General features: G+C 40.4%; 1 protein-coding gene across 17 annotated transcripts in view; it reads left to right on the top strand.

The window, feature by feature from the left end:
* The window catches only part of LOC103824732 (ubiquitin-associated protein 2-like), a 195,825-nt gene that overhangs the window by 132,856 nt on the left and 39,176 nt on the right, over positions 1-23,793 (top strand). For 15 of the 17 annotated variants that reach the window (XM_050986329.1, XM_050986328.1, XM_050986332.1 and 12 more), the window contains 5 exons: positions 2,966-3,149; positions 7,490-7,556; positions 8,894-9,080; positions 10,331-10,422; positions 11,334-11,384. In XM_050986329.1, coding sequence (XP_050842286.1) covers positions 2,966-3,149; positions 7,490-7,556; positions 8,894-9,080; positions 10,331-10,422; positions 11,334-11,384 — 581 coding nt within the window. The remainder of the gene's footprint in view (positions 1-2,965; positions 3,150-7,489; positions 7,557-8,893; positions 9,081-10,330; positions 10,423-11,333; positions 11,385-23,793) is intronic. The other 2 variants (XM_050986319.1, XM_050986322.1) reach the window with 1 other exon arrangement.

Here is a 23,793-nt window from a genome sequence, read left to right as displayed (position 1 = left end):
CTCCTGCCCAGCTCGGCCGGGCAGGGGGGGGTCTGCTCAGTCCCAAGCGGGACTCAAAGAGGAAGTTCCCCTGGGAGATCACAGCTTTTAACCCCTGTGTTCTCAGAGGCGTATCCATGCCCTCAGTGGACAAACCAGGTGCCAATATTAAATCTGAACACCGACTGGCTTGCCCGCACCATCACAAAAAACTTCATTTCCTCTTAAACCATGACATACTCTTATGTACAGAATTAATGAATAATGTATGAAATTCACTACAGGACTTGGTTTTTTTGCTATGGAAAGCAAAGATCTGAGAATTCCTAATATTTTTGTAATTATTCTGTAACAGCTTTATTAGACCCTTTTTCTGAGCCAGTTCCCCTTTGAGAACACTTTTGGTCTTTTCTGTATTTCAAGCACATAAACTGAAATCAGTCTTCTTCCATGTATCTATTTCATTAATCCAAACTATTATGTATTTTCTCTTTTTAACATTTGAAAGTAGTGACATTTTCCTTTCTGCATGTGTTGATAATATTCTTAGTTCATAGGATGGTTTGGGTTGGAAGGGATTTCAATTTTAGTTCCAACACCCTGCCATAGACAGGGACACCTTCCACTAGACCAGGTTGCTCCAAGCCCCATCCAGTCTGGCCCAGAACACTTCCAGAGATAAGGCAGCCACAGCTTCTCTGGGCAACTTGTGCCAGTGCCTCACCACCCTCACAGGGAAGAATTTCTTCCTAATATCTAATCTAAACCTACCCTCTTTCAGTTTAAAGCCATTCCCCTCTGTCCTGTCACTCCATGCCCTTGTGAAAAGTCCCTTTCCAGCTCTCTTGGAATCCCTTTAGGTACTGGAGGGCTGCTACAAGGTCTCCCTGGAGCCTTTTCTTCAGGGTGAACAATCCCAACTCTCTCAGCCTGTCTTCACAGGAGAGGTGCTCCAGCCCTCTGATCATCATCTTGTCCCTACTTTGGACTCACTCCATCAGGTCCACCTTCTTCCGATGTTGGGGCCTCCAGAGCTGGACACAGTACTCCAGGTGGGGGGGGGGGGTCTCATGAGAGCAGAGTAGAGGGGCAGAATCCCCTCCCTCGACCTACTGGTCACACTGCTTTTGATGCAGCCCAGGATACACTTGGATTTCTGGGCTGCAAGTGCACACTGCTGGTTTATATTAATTTTTTCATTCACCAAGACCCCCAAGTCCTTCTCCCCAGGGTTGTTCTCAATCCATTCTCCACTCACCTTATATTTGTGCTTGGGATTTCCCTGACCCAAGTGCAGGACCTTGCACTTGGACTTGTTGAACTACATGAAGTTTTCTCGAGCCTGCCTGTCAAGGACACTCTGGATGGCATCCCTTCCTTCCAGCATGTTGACCGCATCACACAGCTTAGTCTCTTCAAGAAACTTGCTGAGGGTGCACTCAATCCCCCCGTCCATGTCACTGACAAAGATGTTAAACAGCACTGGTCCCAACACCAATCCCTGAGGAACACCACTCATCACTAGTCTCCACTTGGACATTGAGCCCTAACTGCAACTCTTTGAGTGCAACCATCCAGCCAACTCCTTATGCACCGCGTGGTGCACCCACCAAATCCATGTCTCTCCAGTTTAGAGACAATGATGTTGTGTGGGACAGTGTCAAATGCTTTGCACAAGTCCAGGTAGATTATGTCAGTCACTCTTCTCTCATCCACCACATTCCCCTTTTTCAGTCAGTGGGAACGTCACTGGACTGCCACGACTTCTCAAATATGATGGATAGTGGCTTAGCCACTTCCTCTGCCAGTTCCCTCCAGACCCACAGATGTATCTCTTTAGATCCCATGGATTTCAGGTTCCTTAAATGGTCTTGAACCTGATCAATAGAATTTCCTTCTCTGTTGTCAGTTATCCTCATACTTATTGCCAAGGCCAAGACTTCTTGATTTCTGTTTGTATAGCAATCTAGTAACCCGACTTGAGTCATTTAGCGATGAAAGCAAAACAGTAACTTGAACAAACTGTGATGTGTACCTTCTGAGTGTATATGTGAATTTTCTTTTGTGACCATTCTAAGATTGTCTTTACATGCATTGCAAGTTAGTGATGACCTACTGGCTAGTGGTCTCTGATATGGCATAGAAGCATGGTCCAGCAGAAGGCAGGGCTCAACTCTCTCTTGCTTTTATTGGTGAATGAGTGCCTGTAATTCTGTGTATTATCTTCAGAGAACAAGAGATAAGTGTAGAAACAGCTGGGTATTCTGTTGGGCAGTAGAGTTGTTCAATGTCTTAGTATAGTGATCATTTGGAAAGGTACATCTGTGGTAAACGAGTTCTACTCTGTACTTAAAAGTACTATTCATGCTTAAAGCTTTTTGTTATCTAGGTCACATAAAGTTAGACAATATTTGGCAACTCTTTAGCCATCAAAAGTGCTTAATACTGTACCCAGTTGTGGCCTTTTATCATAGCTTCTTTTATTCTACTGCATTAAACATTTGACTCAGTTCTCTGAACTGATAAGTTGTATGTGCCCTTGTACTCCAGCGATCCATGTATTAAACATCAATGGTGCTGTGTAGGTTGCAATGAAGAAGCAGAGCTGTAGGTAGAAGCAGATTTGTACAGCACAAATTACTTCTGTTTGTGGAACCAAGTGCAAGGAATTTCAAAGTGAAGATTGACTTGTGAACAAAAGGTCGTAATCCAGATAGTGGGAGTTTAAGTGCAGAAGACTAGTTTGCTACACACATAGCATTGAAAATTATAAATCTACTGTAGGTGAAGAGCCTAAAGGGAAAAAATGATAGTTATGTTGCTGTTTGAATTTTCATTAATAGCCTTATTTTTGATACTGTTATTGGTTCTTACTGGTCAGGTTTTTGTAAACCAAGGGGAGAACACTGTTGTGTTCCTGAATCCAGGCTAGTATGTCAAGTATGCTGGAATTTGTCTTTAAATGTATCTTTTTAATTTGTTGCAGCTACTTCATCAGTTCCTGTGCTTAAGACAGAGCCTTCTCCCTCACTACCTTCTGCTGGTTCTCTGCCCAGCATGGTGTCCACTACTGCTTCACTTCTGCCTTCAGCATCGCAGCATGTAGGAACTTTGCCCAGCTTTTCTCAGTCCAGTGATCTGGCCAGCAGCTCACTCTCACAGTTAAGCAGGTACAGTAGGAGTTGTGATAAACTGAAAGGGGTTCAATTGTCAGGAAAGACGGACATAAGGGTGATTGTGTATGGGGCTGTCAGGCACCAGGGTCTCTTTTTCTGACATTAACTAGAATTAGGAGAGAGATTCAGAAGAGGCTAGGATGTTTCTGGTTACAAAGTATGAGCTCTGGGCTGCCTCTTAATGATAGAGCAGCTGCTGCCCATGGTTGTCTTGGTTTAAGACAAGTTATGAGGTGGACACTTTGAAATAAGTTACCTTCCCTTTAGTTTTAACCAGTCCCTTTCCACCAATAAGGAGATATAAATATTGTTATAGATGAGTAATGGGATGATTGGCTCTCGGAATTAAGGGATGAACATTGTGTGTATGTTAAGAGAAGTTTTATTGATGTATAGTTATGGTATTGTAATTTGTTGTTTAGACGCCCTCTGTTCTCCCCATAGTCCCCTTTCCCCCCCTCTGTATTGTTGCCACAAGACAGCCTGGGTTGTCCGAGACATGTGGAGGGAGGGCATGTACATCTGCCCCTTGCATGGAGCGGTTGAGAATGGGAAAAGCTTGTTGCTAGGGGATGCAGCATGACAACACCTCACCTCCAATCAAGATACAAGAAAGTAGTCTCCTCCAATGGATGGCAAAGAAGAGTTGACTGACAGACTTTGGGAGGGGCCAGGGTTGACTAATGCAACCCCCAGGGGTATAAAAAGTGGAGCAGCCATTTTGTAGACAAGCTCCTGGCAGATGGTCACACACTCCCAGTGCACTGTCCTTTTTCCTTATTCAGTCCTTGTTGTATTTTGTTAAGGTTTAATAAACCTTTAAAATTTTAAAAGTGACAGGTCATTTCTCACAAATATGAGTAGATAGAAGTGAAAAAAAAAACCAGTTTACTAAAAAAACAAAACAGAAACAGACAAACATAATAACAGTAATAGTCACTAGTTACAAAATTGCTGGAATCTCACAGACTCCCTGGGAACAAGGAGAAATTTAAAAATGGCAGAGTAACCCCTCCCCCAAGATGGCACCCTCCACAGACAAGCATGTGTGGAAAGACAAAGATGGCTGCAGCCCTCCCCCCTCTTTTCTCTCTAGTGGCAGTAGCAGCTCCATTGGTGAATGTGGCTGGCACACTCTGGCAGTTGGAACTTGGTCAAGGGCTAGAACTCATGGAGAGACTTTGCCTTCCTTTTGGCAGAAGATGGCAAGGCAGCCAGCTGGGGCAACTTGGACTCTGTGCCTTCCCATTTCCACTGGGCACTGCTGGTGGGCTGGGGCGATTGTATGGAGCGGGGCTGTTCTGTTCTGTTCTTCTCGTTTCAATGCCGCAGCTGTAGGCAGACACTCAATTTGCCTCTCAGAAAGAAAACTACCTGAGGCAACACTCTAGGAAAAAAACAAAAACAAAAGAAACCCAAAAGAGAGCCTCTGCCCACTGGTGCCTTGGCTCTATCTCCCTGCAAGAACAAAGGGAAAAAAGCCAGAGCCAAGAGGCAAGAGAGAGTTCTACCTGAGTGCCTCAACTTCAAAAAACCTGGGCACCTCCCAGCCCTTGTGTGGTTGTTTTCCTGCTGCAGGGTCTTAAAGAGACAGTAACAATGTTGGGCGCAGATAGATATGGAATACAATAACATTTTGGGTTACCCAGGACAGTGGTTTATAAACAACTTAGTGTTTCAAGTAGCTCTTGCTTCAGTCATGTCAGCTAAATTGATTCCCCTAGTTTGTTTTTCCTAATTTTTCTGCAGTGCTTGCTGTTCATTTAGTGTCATATGTTTGAAATTATTCCCTAACTATTTACTTCCCAGCTAATTTTGAAATATTGTGATTTCATTTATATTTGTATTTCTTAAAATTAGAAAATGGGAATGGTTCCACATGGAAAGTATGTGCCTTTTTCTAAAACATTTCCTTAAGACACTTTGAAATGTCAGATTAGTGTTCCTGGAAGTGCATTTAGCACAGCTTAGCTCATTCACACTGTCTGTCTGATATTTTAGTGCCTGTCACTTGAGCTTTGTCCTTGGACAGGTGATATCCTGAGGCTGTGCTGATTATGTTTTAATACTCATCTTTGTACTGTATTTGTTAATATAAGAAACTAATTTTATGGGCTATCACAGACTTTTTTTCTGTTAGACAGCTAGGACATGGTCTCTTAATGCACTAGTGTTTTCTGTTGAATAAAATGGTAAATGTGTCAAACAACAATAATTAATTCATTTACGTTGAAAATATATCCCCACATTTTTTTGTTGAAAAGCTGTGTACATTGGTAAAAATTTTAGTTGGAGGATTGATGCTGTTAGTCGGATACAAAGCACCATGAAAGATGATTCTTGAATTCCAAGCATGTCTGGCTTGGTTGTGCTGGTGGCTCTTGTCTGTCTCTACCATAGGTCAGATAGTGAATTAAGGCTTTTAGAAGAGCTGGGGAGAGTGGGCAAGGGAGTGGTTTAAAAATGTATGTAGGACTGAACTGGTTTTTTCCTTGCTGCTTGAAGTGGTGTCATAATTTCTGCAGGCAGAGAACAGTTTTAAAGAGTCAAAGTAAAATTAATCTATGGAACTGCCAACATTTATTCTGGTCCCACACCTCAAAAGAGCTGCCACAAGTGTTTGCCCTTTAATTAGGGCATATAATTTAGCCTGCAACTTTGCTATGAAAACTACTGTATTTTCTTGTGACTATTTCCATAGAGAGCACTAAAATATTTGTTATGGTTAGGATCTCTCTTGCTTCTGATTTCAAATGAGGAGGGTTTTTTTGGGCACCAAACCATACATAGTTTTTATATCTTTGCTTTGTCAGTGTTCAATTTGTTCATTGTGCTGTAAGTTATGTTCTTAACCTTGAATGTAAGGTATAACTTCTGTCACTGTAAATGTTTAAAAAACCATTTTAGTCACTTTTCAGGGAGATCTTAGGATTACAGATGTATGTCTGCTGCTGTTAGTGCCAATAGTTCACAGGCCTGGTCAGTTAGGAAAAAAAGATGGTGCTAAAGCAGAGTTGCTTTCTAAAGCAAAGCTATTGCAAATGTTTTTAATCAGGGGATTCTTTATTTTCATATTTTACAGTGTATGTATAAAACAGAACTAATAGTTCTGTTTCATCTTTTCAAAGAGGAAATTGGTTTTGGTAGGGTGTAGTGGTATTAATTTGCCTTGATTAAATTGACAAATTCTATAGTAGTAAGGCTAACTTTTGGGCTTTCACAGATGGTCTTCTTTCGTTGGTTTTTTTTTTTTTTTTTTGAGCCCTGTCTTTTGATAGTTTCTTGGGGCCTTTGGTATAGTTATGGGGCAAATACCCTGCAGTTCTCATTGGTTGAACTAATGTTATACAGGTTATGTGAGAAATACCATAATGACTCAAACCAAAGCACTATCTCACCTAATTAATGCTTGTGCCCTATGGCAAGCAGCAGCAGTTGCTTATGGAAAGAATGAGAAACAAGCCATGTGTTTCTGTGAGTGTTCTTCTGGTTTTGGACTTTACATAATTCCTGAACCAGCAGTTATTTTTTTCTAAAAATATAGTAATTTGATAATTATAAATGAATGGTGTTTTAGATGTTTCTTGTTAGTAATAGTTGTTTCTGTACTTCATTTTTTTAATTAAGCCGTAGTAGGATATTAGTTAAAGGGAAAATGTTATGGGGGTGTGTGTGTGTATATATATATATACACATTTCTACAGACAATTTTTTCTTTATTATCCTACTGTGTGTATATGTGTATACACATAGCTACAATTTTTATTCTTTAACTAATATTCTACTACCTACTCTATTTGTATATATGTATGTGTGTACATACATACATATATATTTTAAATGTTTTAGGAAAAAATAATTTTATTGACTGTGAGAAATGACTGCTCACTTTTAAAATTTTGAAGGTTTATTAAACTTTTACAAAAAAATACACAAAAGGACTAAATAAGGAAAAAATACAGTGCTGGGAGCCACCATAACTATCAGCCACATGCTCATCTACAAAATGGATCCTCTGCCTTTTATATCCTTAGCCCCTCCCAAAGTTTTGTCAGTCAACTCCTTCTCTGCTGTCCATTGGTGGAGATTAGCTTCTAATATCTTGATTGGAGGGCAGGTGTTGTTATGCTGTGCCGTGGTAATAAGCTGGCCTTCTCTAAATGCCCTGACTACTGAGGCTATTACAATGGGGAGGGGAAAGAGGACTATGGGAGGACATATTGCAGTAACATCGCTATACATTTTAACATCTGCATAATATCTATCCCTTAATTGTGAGAGCCAACTATTATATTACTCATCTATAACCTTAACTCTTTGCAATTCCTTTTTAGCTCCCTTTCCAATCATCAGAGCAGCCTCTCCCCTGCCTCAGTGTTGTCTTCAAGCACATCACATGTGGTAAGTCCTATTTGCATTTCCACAGATATTTGGCATATAGTCAGTTTATCTGATGATTAAGACCCTCTCTTAGTTCAGTGTGTTCCAGTATGCTAATAACCGAAACAGAAACAAGAGCTTTATCTCAGGGAAGGAGGACTGCCAGCTCTCTAGTGGTGAAAAAAGTCTTTACCACTTGTGATTTGTACTCGATCAGGACTAGCTGTTACAGAGACTTGCCAGTCACACAGTTGTAGAGGAAATTTTTGTGCCAGCAAGGGGGCATGGAATATAAAAAGAATTTCTTATAAAAAATGTGTTTAAAAAACAAATAAAACTTTAGATGTGGCTGTCTGAAACTGCTCTAAAATGTGGACCCTTCGCAGACTCCACTGGAGAGATTAGCTGGCAAAGTGCAGGTGATGGAGTGGTATATGTCATGACAAATGCTTCAGGACAGATGATTTTAGAGTTTACCATGTGACATTGTTGTCACATGTGTATTTAATGCATTAGAGATAACAAGGCAAATGGTAGTGAACACAGTGCTCTAGATGAGGTTGCACAAATGAAAGTCAGAGAGACACTGCTTTGTTCTGTCTTTACAATCCCATTTGGGGTGTGCAGATAGGTTACTGCTTTTCTTATGCTTGAATTTTTGTTTGTAATGCTCCACCCTTGTTTTATATGTAACTTAAAAATCACACTTATCAAAATGTACTCCTTTTTTGCTGTCAGAGTTCTTTTTGGCTTCTGTGTGTTGATGACACTGTTTTGCAGGTGTGATCAGCTTACAGCTAAAGCACTGTATTGTGCTGGATTCAAACCAGGAACTCCTTTATCCTCATGTGTTCCAGTAATACATTTTGTTTGTGTTTCAGTTTACCACATTGACTCTGTTGTGGGGCACTGCAGTTTTAATCTTTTAAATTCCACAAATGCACTGAGGAAATCACAATAGCAGTGTCCTGTATTTTGAGAATCAATATTGTCTTTTGGAAGAATATAGTTTATTTAACATAACAAATACTAGCTTAAAGGAATATACAAGCAAAAAGGGCAAGAAATAATGCAAGGGAGTGACATTTGAGTTACTGTCGTATAATTTTGTGATGATATAGCAGTTTGAATTTGTCTCATGTAATAATTTTCTTTGAATACTTAAAAATCACAAGCATGCAACTTAATTGCTTGCCTGATACATAGATAATGCATTATTTTTTACATGTGCTGCTGTTACTTAATAGATTGTTGGATTGTTGGGTTTGATTTTTAGTTTTGTTCCCTCCCCTCCCCCCCGCATCTTTCACTGTGCCTCATTTGCTCTGTGATCCTCAATCTTTTTGTCTCCTTTCTAGCACACTAGTGTTGAGAACACAACTTCACTTCAGCCTTCAACAACTTTTTCAACTGCTTCAACCTCAGCCACTAGCACCACCTCTTCTGTTGTCAGCATGGCAAGCAGTATGAACACTACAGCTAGCCTTGGCCTGAGTGTTACCAGTGTGTCTGCTACCTCACGGGCAGCTCCCTTAATGTCTTCAGGTTTGCAATAGTAACAGTTTATGTGGAGAGACAGAGGACTTCGATCAGCAGGGCTGTCAGTTGAGCATCTTGCCAGCTATAGCTACGCTAAGAAATCCACACTTGACTAGCATTTTCAGCATGCTTTATTTTCCAGGTTATAAAATAAAATTGCCTGGGTTTGTGTACTTGAGATATTTTTTAGGACATTATGTGGCATTTATGTAACATATTCCATCCCCAAAGAGCTTTGTAAATAGAAACCAGAGTAATTCTGACTTTGGAAGTTTTGGACTAGATTGACCCTGTTTGTATTCCAAGTTATAATCAGCTCTTTGCTGTGAGTTCACATTAGCTTTAATTTCAGTCTTCTCTGTGACTTGAATTTATTTGGCAGTGTCAAAATATACTGCAGTGTCCTCGTTATCATATGCCACTTCCCTATTGCCACATCTAGAGAAAGGAAAAAAGTGTCTGATGTCTGGGTCATTCCACAGAAAATAGCACTTCAGAAAAAGGAACGACAGAGGGAAGGTTGGGAGGCTTCTTGCACTGAAATGAAAGCAATACTAAATTCTCTTTCTTTTCTAATTAGCCTGAACTGCTAAAAGGACATCATAGGGAGGGAAGTGAATGGTTTAAATATTGAGATCAGACTTATGTACAGAAGAATTTCTCATTTCCATAGCTTGTAAATAAAGTTTCTGATGACTGGTCAAAATGATTTTTTTTTACTTTTCTGCTTCCTAGCTCTGCTTCGTGTAGGCAATTGAAACTGTTTCAATTTCCTCTTTGCTATTCCCAGGTGCAGTAAGTCACCCACAAAAAGTATGCTGGCAACATTTAGTGCTTTCCAGTCTATTGCTGGTGATAAGGGGCAATGTGTTGACAGAGCAGAAAATTAAAGGAGATAATTTGCTCTTAGACTGAAAACAATGCCTGAATTTTGCCTTCAGGAGAGGACCAAGGAAAGGAGATGTTCCAGTAATTATTGTAATTCTCTTGGACAGAGTAAATAACAAAATTAGACTGTTCTCTGATGGGACTCTTTTCAGTCTTTAATAGCCTATGGTTTCCCTTCCTTGAGGCATGGTTAAACTCTCTAGGCTATTTTGAGCGTTTTCATCAACCAGCACAAAATTCTTCTGTGTAGTTCTGCTTTTACAAGCTAAAACAGTGCAGCTGCCAGGACTTGTGAGCTATCTTGTCTCAATGCTGAAGCCTTTTCTTTTCTAGAGACTTGTTAAAGTGCCTGTATTTTAATTCTATAGGCAAAGCTCCCCCAAATCTGCCTCAAGGTGTATCACCCTTGTTGCATAACCAGTATATTGTGGGACCTGGAGGACTTCTGCCCGCCTACCCAGTAAGCCATTTGTTTGTCCTTGATTGATTAAGCCTTGGTGCAAGTGAGCCCTCCAGACCTGCTGTTGTCTATGCCAATGCATTTCTGTTGGCACATGTTGCACCTGGAATTCTTGTTCCAAATGCTGAAGAATGTTAAATGTATTCAGTGAGGGTTTACTGTTGATAGTAAACTGTATAAGTGTTGGTACAGACCTGATCTGGCTGCTGTTGTAGGTAAACATGCATGTTGCTATGGTTTTCAGCGTTATCAGGTTTTAGGCCCTTTGAATAAAATTAGATCCATTTAGGTTTGTATTACTGGAGTAGATAGTATTATGTAGTAATGTAATAGTAATAGTGCATAGTAATGGTTGAAATGTGCCATGTATCCTGTCTGTCATACTTTGATAGATTGCATGTAATTTTTGGTGTCTGACCAGGGTGAACATATTTTTGGTTATCTGTTTTTTGAATCAGAAACTTAATTCTAATAATTCTTCTATATTATACTGAATGTGAGGGGGATACCATAGGTTGCTTTGTGTTCTAGTAATCAAATCTTAAATCCTGCTATTTTCAGAAGTAATTATTACAGCAAGGAAGACTGTTGCTCTTACTCCCAATTCTGAATGCCCTGTAGATTTTAAACAATTTGATGAATGATGCATCTGTGAAAACCATATTGAACATGCAACAGTAATATTCTCAGAGGACTGCTGTCACAAGGAAGCAACATCAAAGTGAAAAGCCATTTTAAACTTTGCTCTACTAGCCTTGAAATGCTACAGTGCACCATGATAGCACAATGTGACATATATCTGTACATCTCTAAAATAGACTGGGCCTAGGTCAAACTGTTTAAACAGAGCCCCAAATTGATCATCATCAGAGAAATGTGTTATAATGTTTTATTTTTTATCTGTCTTTAAGCAGATTTATGGTTATGATGATCTCCAGATGCTTCAATCCAGGCTGCCAATGGTAAGTAAATGGCTTGCTTTATTTAGTTTTAAACAAGTTATCTTCAGTGTTGATCATTTGTGCAACACAAATTAATTCATTTGATAGTGACTGGGAGCTTATCTCTATGTTCTATATTCTGTATTTTTAATCATCCAGTTTTCTAGGTCGTATAAATTGATACAGTGAAACTGTCAATTTGCAAACAGAAGCAAATGTGCTCTGTGCTTGTGAAGTGATATACTGAATAAATAGACTCCACAACTAGATGCAGTTATGAAGTGGGTATGTATTGTCAGCACCCGGCACAAGCGAGGTAGCTCTTGTGAAAACTTGTGCCCTGAGCCCTGGTCTGAGCCTCATCTTTATTCACAAAGGTGTTCCATATGCAATACATTACACAAGCTTTTCATACACATTCCACCCCTGGCCCTGCCTGTCCTTGCCTCGCATGGTAATTAGATCCACGCCCTTCTGGGCATGCGTTGTTCACTGTGGTGACTGCACAGGGGTCTTTGGTGGTCTCTGAGGCCGAAGATTGTGGTCTTCCTCATGACTGAACTTTTGAACTTTTCTCCTTTGCGTGTGTGGTTTTGGTCCCTTGGTGCTTATCTGAGTATATCTGTCGGTCTTGATGATCTTGGAGACAGAGGAGCCCCTTAATCTGGGTTCCTTGCATCCCTTGGTCTTCTCCCTGTATTGTTCTTTATGCAAGAAGCTTCAGAAATTTGCATTTTCCTATGCCCTTTGTGCCATGGCAGAGGTTTCTTTATTAAAAAGGTTAAAATTCAAAACATAATTCTACAAGCTAAAATGTAAATGCTTAATTCATATTGCTAACTCAAGTGAACTCCAAAAATCTCTATTTCACTTGTGAGTTGAGAAAATTTTGTTATAGGGAGAGTATGACGTTGTCAAAGCTAGTTGAAGTCTGAGTGTCTATGTTTTCTTTTACCAAGAGGTAGGATTGAACAGCAAGTAAACAAATTGGCAGCCCGTAGGTGCATCTGACAGCTTTTGGAGGTGCTCATGTCACTGAAACTGTGGGGAAAAACAAATAACCTCCAACAGCATTTTTAATTTTAGAGAGTCATTACTGTATTCTGGCTAGGATGTACCACAGAAATCCTCTCATCCACACTTAGGCCAGATGTGCAGAGAGAATCATTCCATGACACACATTTTGGCAGGATTTTCTCCCAAACTTTATAGTCAAATCTCATAGTGATGTACTGTTTTAGAGTTCATTGGTCCAGAGTTGAGCAACCCCCAGTTTTCAGTTTCCCATTGGATCTGAATCTCCTCTCCTCCAATGTTAATTAGTTTTTCCTGGGGCAAAGGCAAACAAAACCCCTTGACTAAAGTTATGCAAAAATTTTTAAACTGGTATGTTTTCCAACACTCGTAGGTGGTGATCTTTGCATGTGCATCATGGCAACAAATGCAGGTGAGCTGCAGGAGGGAGAGTAAATGAAGTTTTCTTCTTTACCTGGATCAAGAATGTAAATGGCTTGAGTGAAGCTGAGAGTTAGATTCACAAAGAGTCTCAGCCTAGATGGCAGAAAGGTAAATAATTTTGTTTTCAGAAAACTAGGACAAGGATCTTGAAGAGAACGTTTGGTAGTATGTTACTGAGAAAAGTCACCGGATTTAGTGATTCAGTGTATGTCTAGATGCAGAAATGGAGCAATGAGCAGTAATCTGAAAAGAAATATCACTGGATGAATGCCATAGATAAATGTCAAAGTCAGAACCAGGTCTTTCATGTGGAGTCTGGGGACAGCCAGAGTGAGATAGTCAAAGGTAAATACAGGGATGTCCAAGACAAAACCCTGTCCAGCTGCACAGCCTGAACATCTGTCTCGATCTCAGGCAACTTTATTTTATAACCCAGCAAATAAAGCATGCTGAAAATGCTAGTCAAGAGTGTAGATTTCTTAGTCCAGTTATGGCTAGTCTTAGGAGGAATGGCTGAAGGGAGCTGGGGTTGTTTAGCCTGGAGAAAAGGAAGCTCAGGAGAGGCATTATTGCTCTCTACAACTACCTGAAAGGAGGTTGTGGTGAGGTGGGTATTAGTGTTGTTAAAAACAGAGTTCAAGGTAAAGAAGTTTTGTAAAGTTAAATAAGGGATAAAAAAGAGACAAAAGCCCAGTGCCGGGGTGCTCCTAGCAAATAGCCAAAGGACACACCAGTTCATACAGACAGTGTTATCTTTATATGGTTACATCTGTGATGTACATGCATATTCATGTTTTCATACATTATTCAAGCATTCTTGCGAGATTTCAGATGTTTTGGGAACTCCTTTGTTTGGCCTCTTCACATTCCGACTTATCTGCATGACATCCTGTGTGTCAGGTCAATATATTTTATTTCTTCTTGTGTCTCCATCCTGCTGTTTCACATCCTCTAATAAGCATTTAGTATGTCCTCCTTAAATTTAACATGGTATTCTCTACTTGTCCTCTGATGCTCTGGTTTGTGTCACGGTTATCACTTAGAGGATTCAGTCAACGGAAAGGGGAAAACATGATCACTTTACACCATTTGTTAGGTTACACAGAGGTATTTTAACACCTAGTGTTCAGCTAAGGCCTATAATATAGCATATTCACCCCACTACTATTTCTATAAACTGTGCAGTACATACTTAAAGTTATAGATTTTGTTATACTGACAAACAGCTAAATAAAGGTATACATGATATTGTATCTGAATACTTATGATCACTGCAAAAACTAATATATAAATGTGAAAGCCAATATCATATTGCAGTCCTCTTTTTTAACAGTGTCTTCTCCCATGGAACAAGTGATAGGACAAAAAGGAATGGCCTCAAGTTCTACCAGTGGAGGTTTAGACTGGATATTGGGAAAAATTTCCTCATGGTGTTATAAATAATCAGCGAGAAAGCTAAATTAATAATGATAGCGAAATATTTTATTTTCACGACCAAAAATACGGTCCTTGATAGCCACAGTCAAAGAGACAGCGTCAAGCCTGGGATCGGCGCTGGGTGAACCTAGATCTGACCTCTATTGCATTGGACTTCTTTCAGTTCACAAATGCCGTCTCTGGCGGGGCTGTTTTATACAGTTTTTTTCTGCCTGAGGCAGAGGTGCCTCCATTTTTTTGTCACCTTGCATATGCATGAAGTTTCTTTTCACTGTACAGGGCTGGACAATGCTGTTTCTTGGGAGGTGGTGGGCATTGATCATATCAGGAGAAGTCGGGTATTCAGATGTATGTTCTTAACTACTTTGGTTATTTTGATTGATGATACTTATCAAGCGCTGATAGTTCTTGGGTGTTCCCAGGTGGTTCCAGGAGAAGCCCATCTCCACACCGTCCTTTTGTTTGCTAACGAGACATTCTTTCCTGCTGCCACCAGGAGTTTTGCAACTTCTATGTGGTAATGTGTCTCTGTGCTGTCCGTGGTCTGAGGCTCTTTGGATTTTTGTTACATGTATAATTTATTTACAATTTTTATTTTATACATTTTCCACACAAGCATGAATTACTTTACATCACATATTACAATGGAAAGGGTTGTCAAGTATTGAAACAGGCTGCCCAGGGCAGTGGTTAAGTCTTCTCTGTCTGTAATGACCTGATGTAGGTTATGGTGAAGCGATACGTGGAATAAATAAACTCCACAACCTGATGTAGGTATGAAGTGGGTATGTATTGTCAGCGCCCCACACAAGCGAGGTAGCTCTCGTGAAAACTTGTGCCCTGAGCCCTGGTCTGAGCCACATCTTTATTCACAAAGGTGTTCCATATACATTACATTGCACAACCTTGCCATGCATATTCAACCCTCTGGCCCTGCCTATCCTTGCCTCGAATGGTAATTAGATCCACACCCTTCTGAGTATGCGTTGTTCACTGTGGTGGTGGCACAGGCGTCATTTGGTGGTCTCTGAGGCTGAAGGCCGTGGCCTTCCTCATGATTGAACTTATGAACTTTTCTCCTTTGCGTGTGTGGTTTTGGTCCCTTGGTGCTTATCTGAGTACGTCTGTTGATTTTGATCACCTTGGAGACAGAGGATCTCCTTTATCTAGGTTTCTCGTATTCCTTGATCTTCTCCTGGTATTGTTCTTAATCACAAGAAGATTCAGAAATTTGCATTTTCCTATGCCCTTTGTACCATGGCAGAGGTTTCTTAAGTAAAAGGTTAAAATTCAACACACAATTCTACAAGCTAAAATTTCAGTGGTCTCTTTTCCTTGCCCTTGTGTATTGCCTTTGTTTTCATATTAGCTGATCTTTTCACATTTGGAAGGGTTGTGAAATGTTGTTTGGAAGAACCTGGGCAGCCCCCTCCTGGACCAAGGGCCTTGAGGGGGGAAGCGGTGGTTGCCGCAGTTATGGCGGCAGTTTCTGAGGAGGTGGCAGCTTCTGAGGAAGTGGCTCTGGGTGTAGGCACTTGACTGTTGGATGTGTTCCTGGATACAGCTGCCCCAGCTCCTATGTCTGAAGCTCTTGAGGATAAGAAAGGCTTTTCCTTCGGATACATATATTGCTCCTACTCCTGCTGGGTTGGGTCCCTGGCTGTGGTCCCACGAGTGTGTGCCTGTAACAGCAGTATTGTGCTTTCTCTGCCTTTTTGCCCGAGATGGCTGGGGAGCAAAGAAGAAAATGCCCCCCATAAGACTGTTTGTAAGCCAAAGTTCTTGCATTTGGGATGGCCTTGAGACCCTGTGCCACAAGAGGAGGGATATCCAAGAGTCTTCTGGAGATGGAGCTGAACCAACTTATCTAGTTAGAGCTCTAGTAGGAGGAGAAGAAGGAGGTGGTGGTTTCATTTGCTGAAGTTTTAAGGTCCCCTCCAACAGCAAGGATCACATTTTGCTTCTATGAGAGCTATTGTCAAATGTGACAAACACGTTCACTCTCCTGTGAAAATTTAAAAAGTTTAATAAAGGGCCATAAGAAACAAGGACCTGAAACAGAGTGGAAATTTAATAGAGTAGAACTCCATTTCAGATTTAGGTGAAATGTGCCACTTTGAATTATTAAGTCTGTTGCTTGCTAACATACGTGAACTTGTTTAGTCTGTTAGCTTTGCTGCAGTCACAAAAACTGCCTCAGCCGAGGAAAAAGGAATGCAATTTCCAAGCTGAAGAGATAAGAAGGGCCCCTTGAACTTTGAAACGAAGGCAAGAGATGGACAGGATGACCAGAGAGTTCTCTCTGTACAAGAACTAGTTGGAAGTTGTAACGCGAAACCACTAAAACGAATATGTATGAACCTTTTGTGAAACTCTATGCATATGTACCAGTAAGGGGGGATAAAAAAGGATTGGGAATTCTCAGGAGAGCGCATGTCCTTTTGGGGGAGCAACCCCCACATGCATCCAGCGCTGTAATAAACATACCAGCTTTACAACTTTTACAAAGTTGTAGAGTTAGTTTTTTTCTGCAAATCAGACCATAGAGCAAAGGGTATTATGGCAAGGTCCATCTTGACACTCAGCCAAGAGCACACTGTTATCTTTGTGGATACCCCTTAAATACCTTTTCCCTTCAACCTGTTGCATATTCATATATCCTTATGAATAGTAAGCTTTTCCCCTAACTAGTTTACATGTTCCAAGAATTGTTTAGCATGTCTCCTCCTTGGATCTGCCTTTTTAGAGCATGCTTATTCCTTGGTTGTGGTTTTAGTCCATTCTTATCACCTCCAATTTTTGGGCTTTGGTCCACATTGTCTTCAGACGGTGAGTGCTGATAGTGGGCATATCTATAGCAAGTTACCTCATTCTGTGTTCATTAGATCTTATCCCATCTAAGAAGACATTTTAACACAAGCATAGCTATTTCACTAAGCTTAATTAACAACCGTAATAAAAACTTTATAACAAAGTTATTTTAACACTACACATATAAAACCCATTTTAATATTTGTGAAAAGCCAATATTATATTTTGTATCCATAACATCATATGTTTTATCAAAGCTTTTGGATCAGGGAAAATGTCTGTGTGGTGGTGTTGACAAGCTGGGAGCCATGGTCTTATGTTACATGGTTTTCTGGGGTCCCAGGATGAGGGAAGAGACGAGACAGTTGACTCCATGCATCAAAAGGCTTGATTTATTATTATATGATATATAAGATATAAAAACTCTACTAAAAGAATAAAGCTAGAGATTTCACTACCAAGGCTATCCTAAGAATAGAAAAGAATGTCTAAACGAAAAGTCTTCTCAGCCCGAGACACTGGACAGGTGTTTTGTGATAGGCCCCTAACTGGAAACAGTCCGACGGGGCCAATCACAGACCTTCCCGTCGCATTCCACAGCAGCAGATAAGAATTGTTTACAGTTTGTTCCTGAGGCCTCTCAGCTCTCAGGAGAGGAAAATTCCTAAGTAAAGAATTTTTCATAAACTATGTCGGTGACAGTCTTGTCAGGCAATGTTGTGTTAAGGAGTGCTATGCTTTGGGTGCTGGCATATGCATGATGTTTTGGCATACCTAGGTCCCCTTGTCACCGAAACTGCAGGAAAAACAGAAACCCTCCAACAGTATTTTTAGGGTTAGAGAATCAAAGCATTACATTATTTCTGGCCAGGATGTTGTTCTGGTCAGGATGTGCAACAGAAATAATTTTATCCATATATAGCCTGGGCTGTGCAGAGAAAATCAGTCCATGACACATGAATTTTACTAGATTTTTCATATACTTATATATAGTAAATGCAGGGCAACCCCAACATCTGGGAGTAATTATGAGGAGGATTCCATGGATATCAGAAGGCTAATTAATTATTTATTATACTATAATATTCTATATTATATTACACTATATTACATTACGTGTAAACTGAATCTGCACAAGCACTCAACTCCACTGCACTGAACAGAATCTCGTGACTGTCTGCCGACAGACAGAATCTCTGACACACAGAGATTCAATTGGTCAACGAATCAAAACGCTCACATCAGAATCCAATTACCAATTCCCTTCAGGTAAACAATCTTCCACAATGCATTCCACTTTTGAACAACAAGAGGAGCAGCTACTGAGATAAGAATTGTGTTTTCTTTCTCTGAGGTTCCTCTCTGCAATTCCCAGAAATATCCTTGGGAAGTTGTGCCTTACTTTTCTTTGTGAAGAGAAATGCGGCCACACTTATACAGTCAAAACCCACAGAAATTCATTGGCTCAATGTTCATTGGTTCCAAGTTATATAGTTCTTAGTATTTGGTTTCCTATTGGCTACAGATCTCTTTGGCTCCGATGCTAATTAGTTCCTCATTCTTATATCTCTTTTCCCAGAACAGGTGTCTCAGACCATACCATGGGTGGTATTTTGAGTTGATAGTCCGTTAATGGTCCTTGATGGCCGTTGATGTGTTTATCTTTTGTGTATCTTCTGTGCTACTCCCAGTCTGTTGAGATGTTAAGTTCATCAGGCCTCACCTGGTGTTATGAATAGATATGAGAGTTTAGATAAGTACTTTCCTATTGCCCAGGCCTCTGTCAGCAGACAGTAGTCTTATTTGGGCAGCCAGCACCCCAAAACCCGCTCTAGTCCTCAAGTTCTTTAAGAGTGGACGATTAGGTTTATTATAGAATGAATTATTTATTTAATAGAAACAAATTTATCAGACATTAAGACTCTAAACAGACTATTTACTACACAGGCATAAAACAACAACAAAAAAAAGGGAACTACTAGTAGATAACATACCGTGTGAAGCCCAAAACTGGGCAAGAAAATAAGACTCTATAGTCAGACAGCTATAGAGCAGGTAATTGTTTATTCAGCGCTGGGAGTGAGGCGAATCTCTCTGCCAAAAACTCACTCAATCTTCTTTAGCCTGCAGTTACAGTTTAAAAGTCCTCCTTCACAACATCGCCATTACATATCATTGGCATACTCATATTTGCATCAAGCTGTGTCATGATTTTATAGCAGTTTTTGCTTTCATGCATGCATCAGTTCCTTCTGTTCTGGTCATCAGTCTTCTGGTGGTCTTTTGATGCAGGCTTCTGTAGTCTTCCTCATGTTTGAACTTCTTACATCTATCTTCAGATCTTCAGCACATGCCTGGTACTTCTTGTTTTTTCAGTCTAACCTGTTTTTAGCTAATTTTGCAGTTTGTAAATTTCGTTAAAATTTGCTATCTTGCTCTTGATGGCATTTGTTATCTCACTTGCCCTGCTGTCTTGCTTTCTTTGTTATCTTGCTTACTTTACCTGTGCATCTTGTTACAATGTTACCTAGAGTTAACCTTTTGTTACGTACAACTTAGGAATCAAGTGCATGATTAAAGGTGCCTATTTACAGCTAGCAAAGGAATAGTATAGATTAGGATTCAATGTATCTTACCATCCAGTTGTTGATGGGGCACACATTGAAATCCTTTCCTTCAATTTCCAGAAAAGTAGCTACGAAGATGTGTTCAGGCTTGGAGAAGTAGCCGTCTTACACGTTTCCAGGGAGTGTGTAAGGGGTGTTAAAAATGACCATATAATATTGGCTTTCGCATTTATGTATTAGCTTTTGCATGTTGTTATTGATCATAAGTATTTAGATATGATACAAATTATGTTTTTTTAGCTGATTGTTAATATAATATGCTCTGTCAGCTTAAGTATGTACTATATTGCACATGGAAATAGTAGTGTAATGAATATAATATCTATGTATCGCTTATAGAAATAGTGATATGATTAACCTATTGTACTATAGACCTTAGCAAAACATAAGACGTCAAAAAGCTTTTGTGTAACTAATGTGATAGATGAGCAATGTGATGATTGACTCTCAATTAAAAAGCAAATATCATGTATATATGTTAAGAAAAGTTTTATAGATTAATAGTTATGTTTTACCCCCTTGTGTTGTTATCAGGGGACTGCCTGGGTTTGGGACATTTGGGAGGGTCAGCTTGTCACTATGGCAACACCTGACCTCCAGTCAAGATTTAAGGAAGTAAATTCCACCACTGGACAGAGAAGAAGGAGTCGATGGACAAATCTTTGGGAGGGGCAAAAGGGTTAAAAGGCAAAACCTCCATTGTGTAGATGAGCACATGGTAGGAAAAATCCTTTGCTCCTGGCACCATAGTATTTTCTCTATTCAGTCGTCTGTTGTATTTTTGATAAGGTTTAATAAACCTTTCTACATTTTTGGAAGTGAGTAGCATCTCTCACACTAAGAAGAACAGTGTAAGGCCATCCACTGACTGACCTCTCCAAGTGATAACAGTGACGCAAGATAGAGCACCAGAGGAGGCTGGGAATGAGCTCGTTAATTCCTCTTATTAGAAAAGTGTGAAACAACAGGGATTAAATAATGGGAAGGAATAAAATTTATTGACTTGATCTCAGGATGTCATACAGATAAGCCAGGATGGGGAACCTCAAAGAGCCCTTGCAACTTCAAAAGCTCTCAGGAATGTTTAAATAATGTATAAGCTAATGAATATGCATGTAACTCCAGCAATGTAAATGTATATAGAGAACATGATTTTAAGTTTTTTTCCAGTGCTCCTTGGCCATTTGTCAAAAGCACCCCAGTGCTGGAAATATTGTCCTTTTATCCTATTATTATTAAATTTTTAAAAATTCTAAGGACTGAACTCTGTTTTCAACAGAAGCTTCTACCTCCATGATAATCTGTGTGATGTTTATAGTCATAAAGAGCAGTGTCTTTGGTCAATGATATTTATTTTTCTTTTATCTCTTCCCACATCTGCTCTCCATATCATGATGTTGATTTTTGGCCAGGCTGCAGACCTTTTGGCGCCAGGAGATGACCCCTTGCTGGGCCTTTGACCCACCTGGGTTCTCTCTTCCATCTGTGTAAGACCCGTGTCCCTCGGGCTGTTGTTTGAGTCCACTCTGGCTAGCTATGGACCCTGGCCCACATGGTCTTACATAGATGAAAGCAAAAAACGAGAAACGCTCTTCTCCTTGTGGGGACCAGTGTCCTGTTTATTAGCTTGGGAAGGGACACCTCAGACTCTGGCGACCCTCCAGGTAGAAAAGAGAAGGTTCCCTTCTTGCAGGGAACTTTTATACCCGAGGGAATGGGGGCAGGGGAAGAGGACCGCAGCCAATGGGATACCATTGAGGAGGGGCAAGGGGAGGGGTAACCAGGGGACAGACCATCAGGGGGTAAAGGGCAGAGGGGTGTATGAGGGAGAGACCATGTGATGGGAAAAGAGAATAACATTTCAAATCACCCAGTGCAAAACAACAACCACATAAACTATTTAGTGCAATCCAACACATCTGTACCTGCCATCTGTGGTAGAGAGAGGAGGGGGGGGAGGAAGTCCTGCCACACCTGGTAGAACAATACCTTGGGAAGAAACTTTAATTCCCTTCCCCTGGGACAGAGGCGAACAAACCTGACTAAACTTAAAAAATAAAAAAATTTAAACCTGATATATTTTCCAACACCATCCCTGCAGGAGGTACACTGGTGTTGGAGGTCCATGGCTGGACCTTGTCTATGTTGCCCAAGAATTGCTCATGCTGCAAGGTGTTTTCAAGCAACACAATGAGACAATTGGCATGAAAAGTGCCTGCAGTGGCATGAGTAGCTGAATTTAGCAGAGTCAAAGTGATCTCTGCTGTGTCTCTCCTTCATGTAATCATAGAATGGGTTGGGTTGAAAGGGATCTTTTAAGGTCATCTAGTTCAATCCCTGTTACAAACCAGTGTAACACAAAAGACCGAAGCAAACTATGCCTCTGTGACTAAAACAGATCAGACCCAAAAAAGTTCAAAATATACCCAAAAAACATTATAAAATCAAATGAGGTTAGATGATGGTGCAAAAAAACTTGATATATTTTATTTTATAGTAAAAGAGGCGAAGGAAAGAAGAAAAGAGAAAAAGAAAAAAAAGAAAAAAAGAAAAGAAAAAAAAGGAAAAAAGACGAAGTAAAGAAAAAAGAAAAGAAAAACAAGAGAAAAAGGGAAAAAAAGAGAGAAAGAACATGAAAGAAGAAAAGAAAAGAAAAGAAAGAAAGAAAAGAAAAAAGAAAAGAAAAGAAAAGAAAAGAAAAAGTTGTGTGTGGGGGGACAAGGAGACAGTGACAGGGGTGTGAGAAACGACTGCTCATTTAAAAAATTTTAAAATTTTATTATACCTTAACAAAAACAAAAGGACTAAATAAGGAAAAACAGGCCAAGGAGCCTCTCTCATGGCTGCCTACCACGTGTCTGGCTCCACTTCAAGATGGATGCTCTGCCTTTTATATCTCTAACACCTCCTAGGGCCTTGCCAGTCAACTCCTTCCATGCTGTCCAGTGGTAGAGGTCACTTTCTTACATTCTGATTGGAGGTCAGGTGCTGCCATAGTAACAAGCCAACCTTCCCAAATGCCTGGATTACCAAGGCCATCCCATGATAACACATACTGGGGGGAGCACATTGCAGTAACATAACTATACATTTATAAAACTTCTTTTAGCATACATATAATGTTCACCCCTTAATTGTGAGAGCCAACCATTTACTCATCTATAACAGGGGTTACATAGAAACATATCACCCTTCTGGGGGTCCGAACAACATCTCGTTCCTATCCATCTGGTCTTCTTGGTGGTGAGAGTCCCCTGCTGCCCACTGCCGCCAAAAAGTATAGAATCCAATGGATTAATATATGTTTGGGCCAGGTAGGAATGCCCATGTGCCTCCCCTGGGGAGGACAAGTTTGACACTGTCCCTTGCAACACTGTGGATCTGTTGCATTGTGCTGCAGTGCTCTGGTGCAGGGTCTGGAGACCCCTTTGGGGAGGGCCTTTGATGGGCCATGACACCCCATCTGTATCCTTGTGGATGCAGCTTTTCCTGGAATGAAGGGGCCCCACAGCTGAGGTCCTCCACACAGTGGAGGATGGGTGTTCACTGCTCTGAACCAGAGGCTTTTTCATTACACACCCAAAACCTCTCTTCCTCCCCCACATCTTTTGGTGTGAGGGTCTGTGCGAGCCTGGCAGCTATTAGTCCCAGGACTGTGGTCTCCTCCCTGAAGGTGCTAAGCTTGATCCCTCTGTGAATGTATTCTTCTCCAAAGTTACTTTATCTTATCTCCATCAACAAACAGTCAAGGGCCCCATTCAGTGTTTTGGTGTTTTTCTCTGCAGCTTTTGTACAGTTTTGCTATAATAGGCGAAAGTCCTTAATGAAAATGTTTAAGCCATAAATTAAAACATTCCATTTCTGAAAAAACCCTCCCAGCAATGAACAGGGACATCTTCAACTAGATCAGGTTGTTCAGAGCCCCATCCAACCTGGCCTTGAATGTTTCCAGGGATGGGGCATCCACTACCTCTGGCCAACCTGTGCCAGTGTTTTACCATCCTCATCATAAAAAAAGTCTTCCTTATATCTAGTTTGAATCTACCCTCTTTTAGTTTAAAATCATTACCTCTTGTCCTATTGCAACAGGCCTTATT

This window comes from Serinus canaria, chromosome W (assembly GCF_022539315.1).
Source record: "Serinus canaria isolate serCan28SL12 chromosome W, serCan2020, whole genome shotgun sequence".
Lineage (NCBI taxonomy): Eukaryota > Metazoa > Chordata > Aves > Passeriformes > Fringillidae > Serinus > Serinus canaria.
Note: the sequence above shows the minus strand (reverse complement) of the source record. Positions and strands in the feature narration are given on the sequence as shown.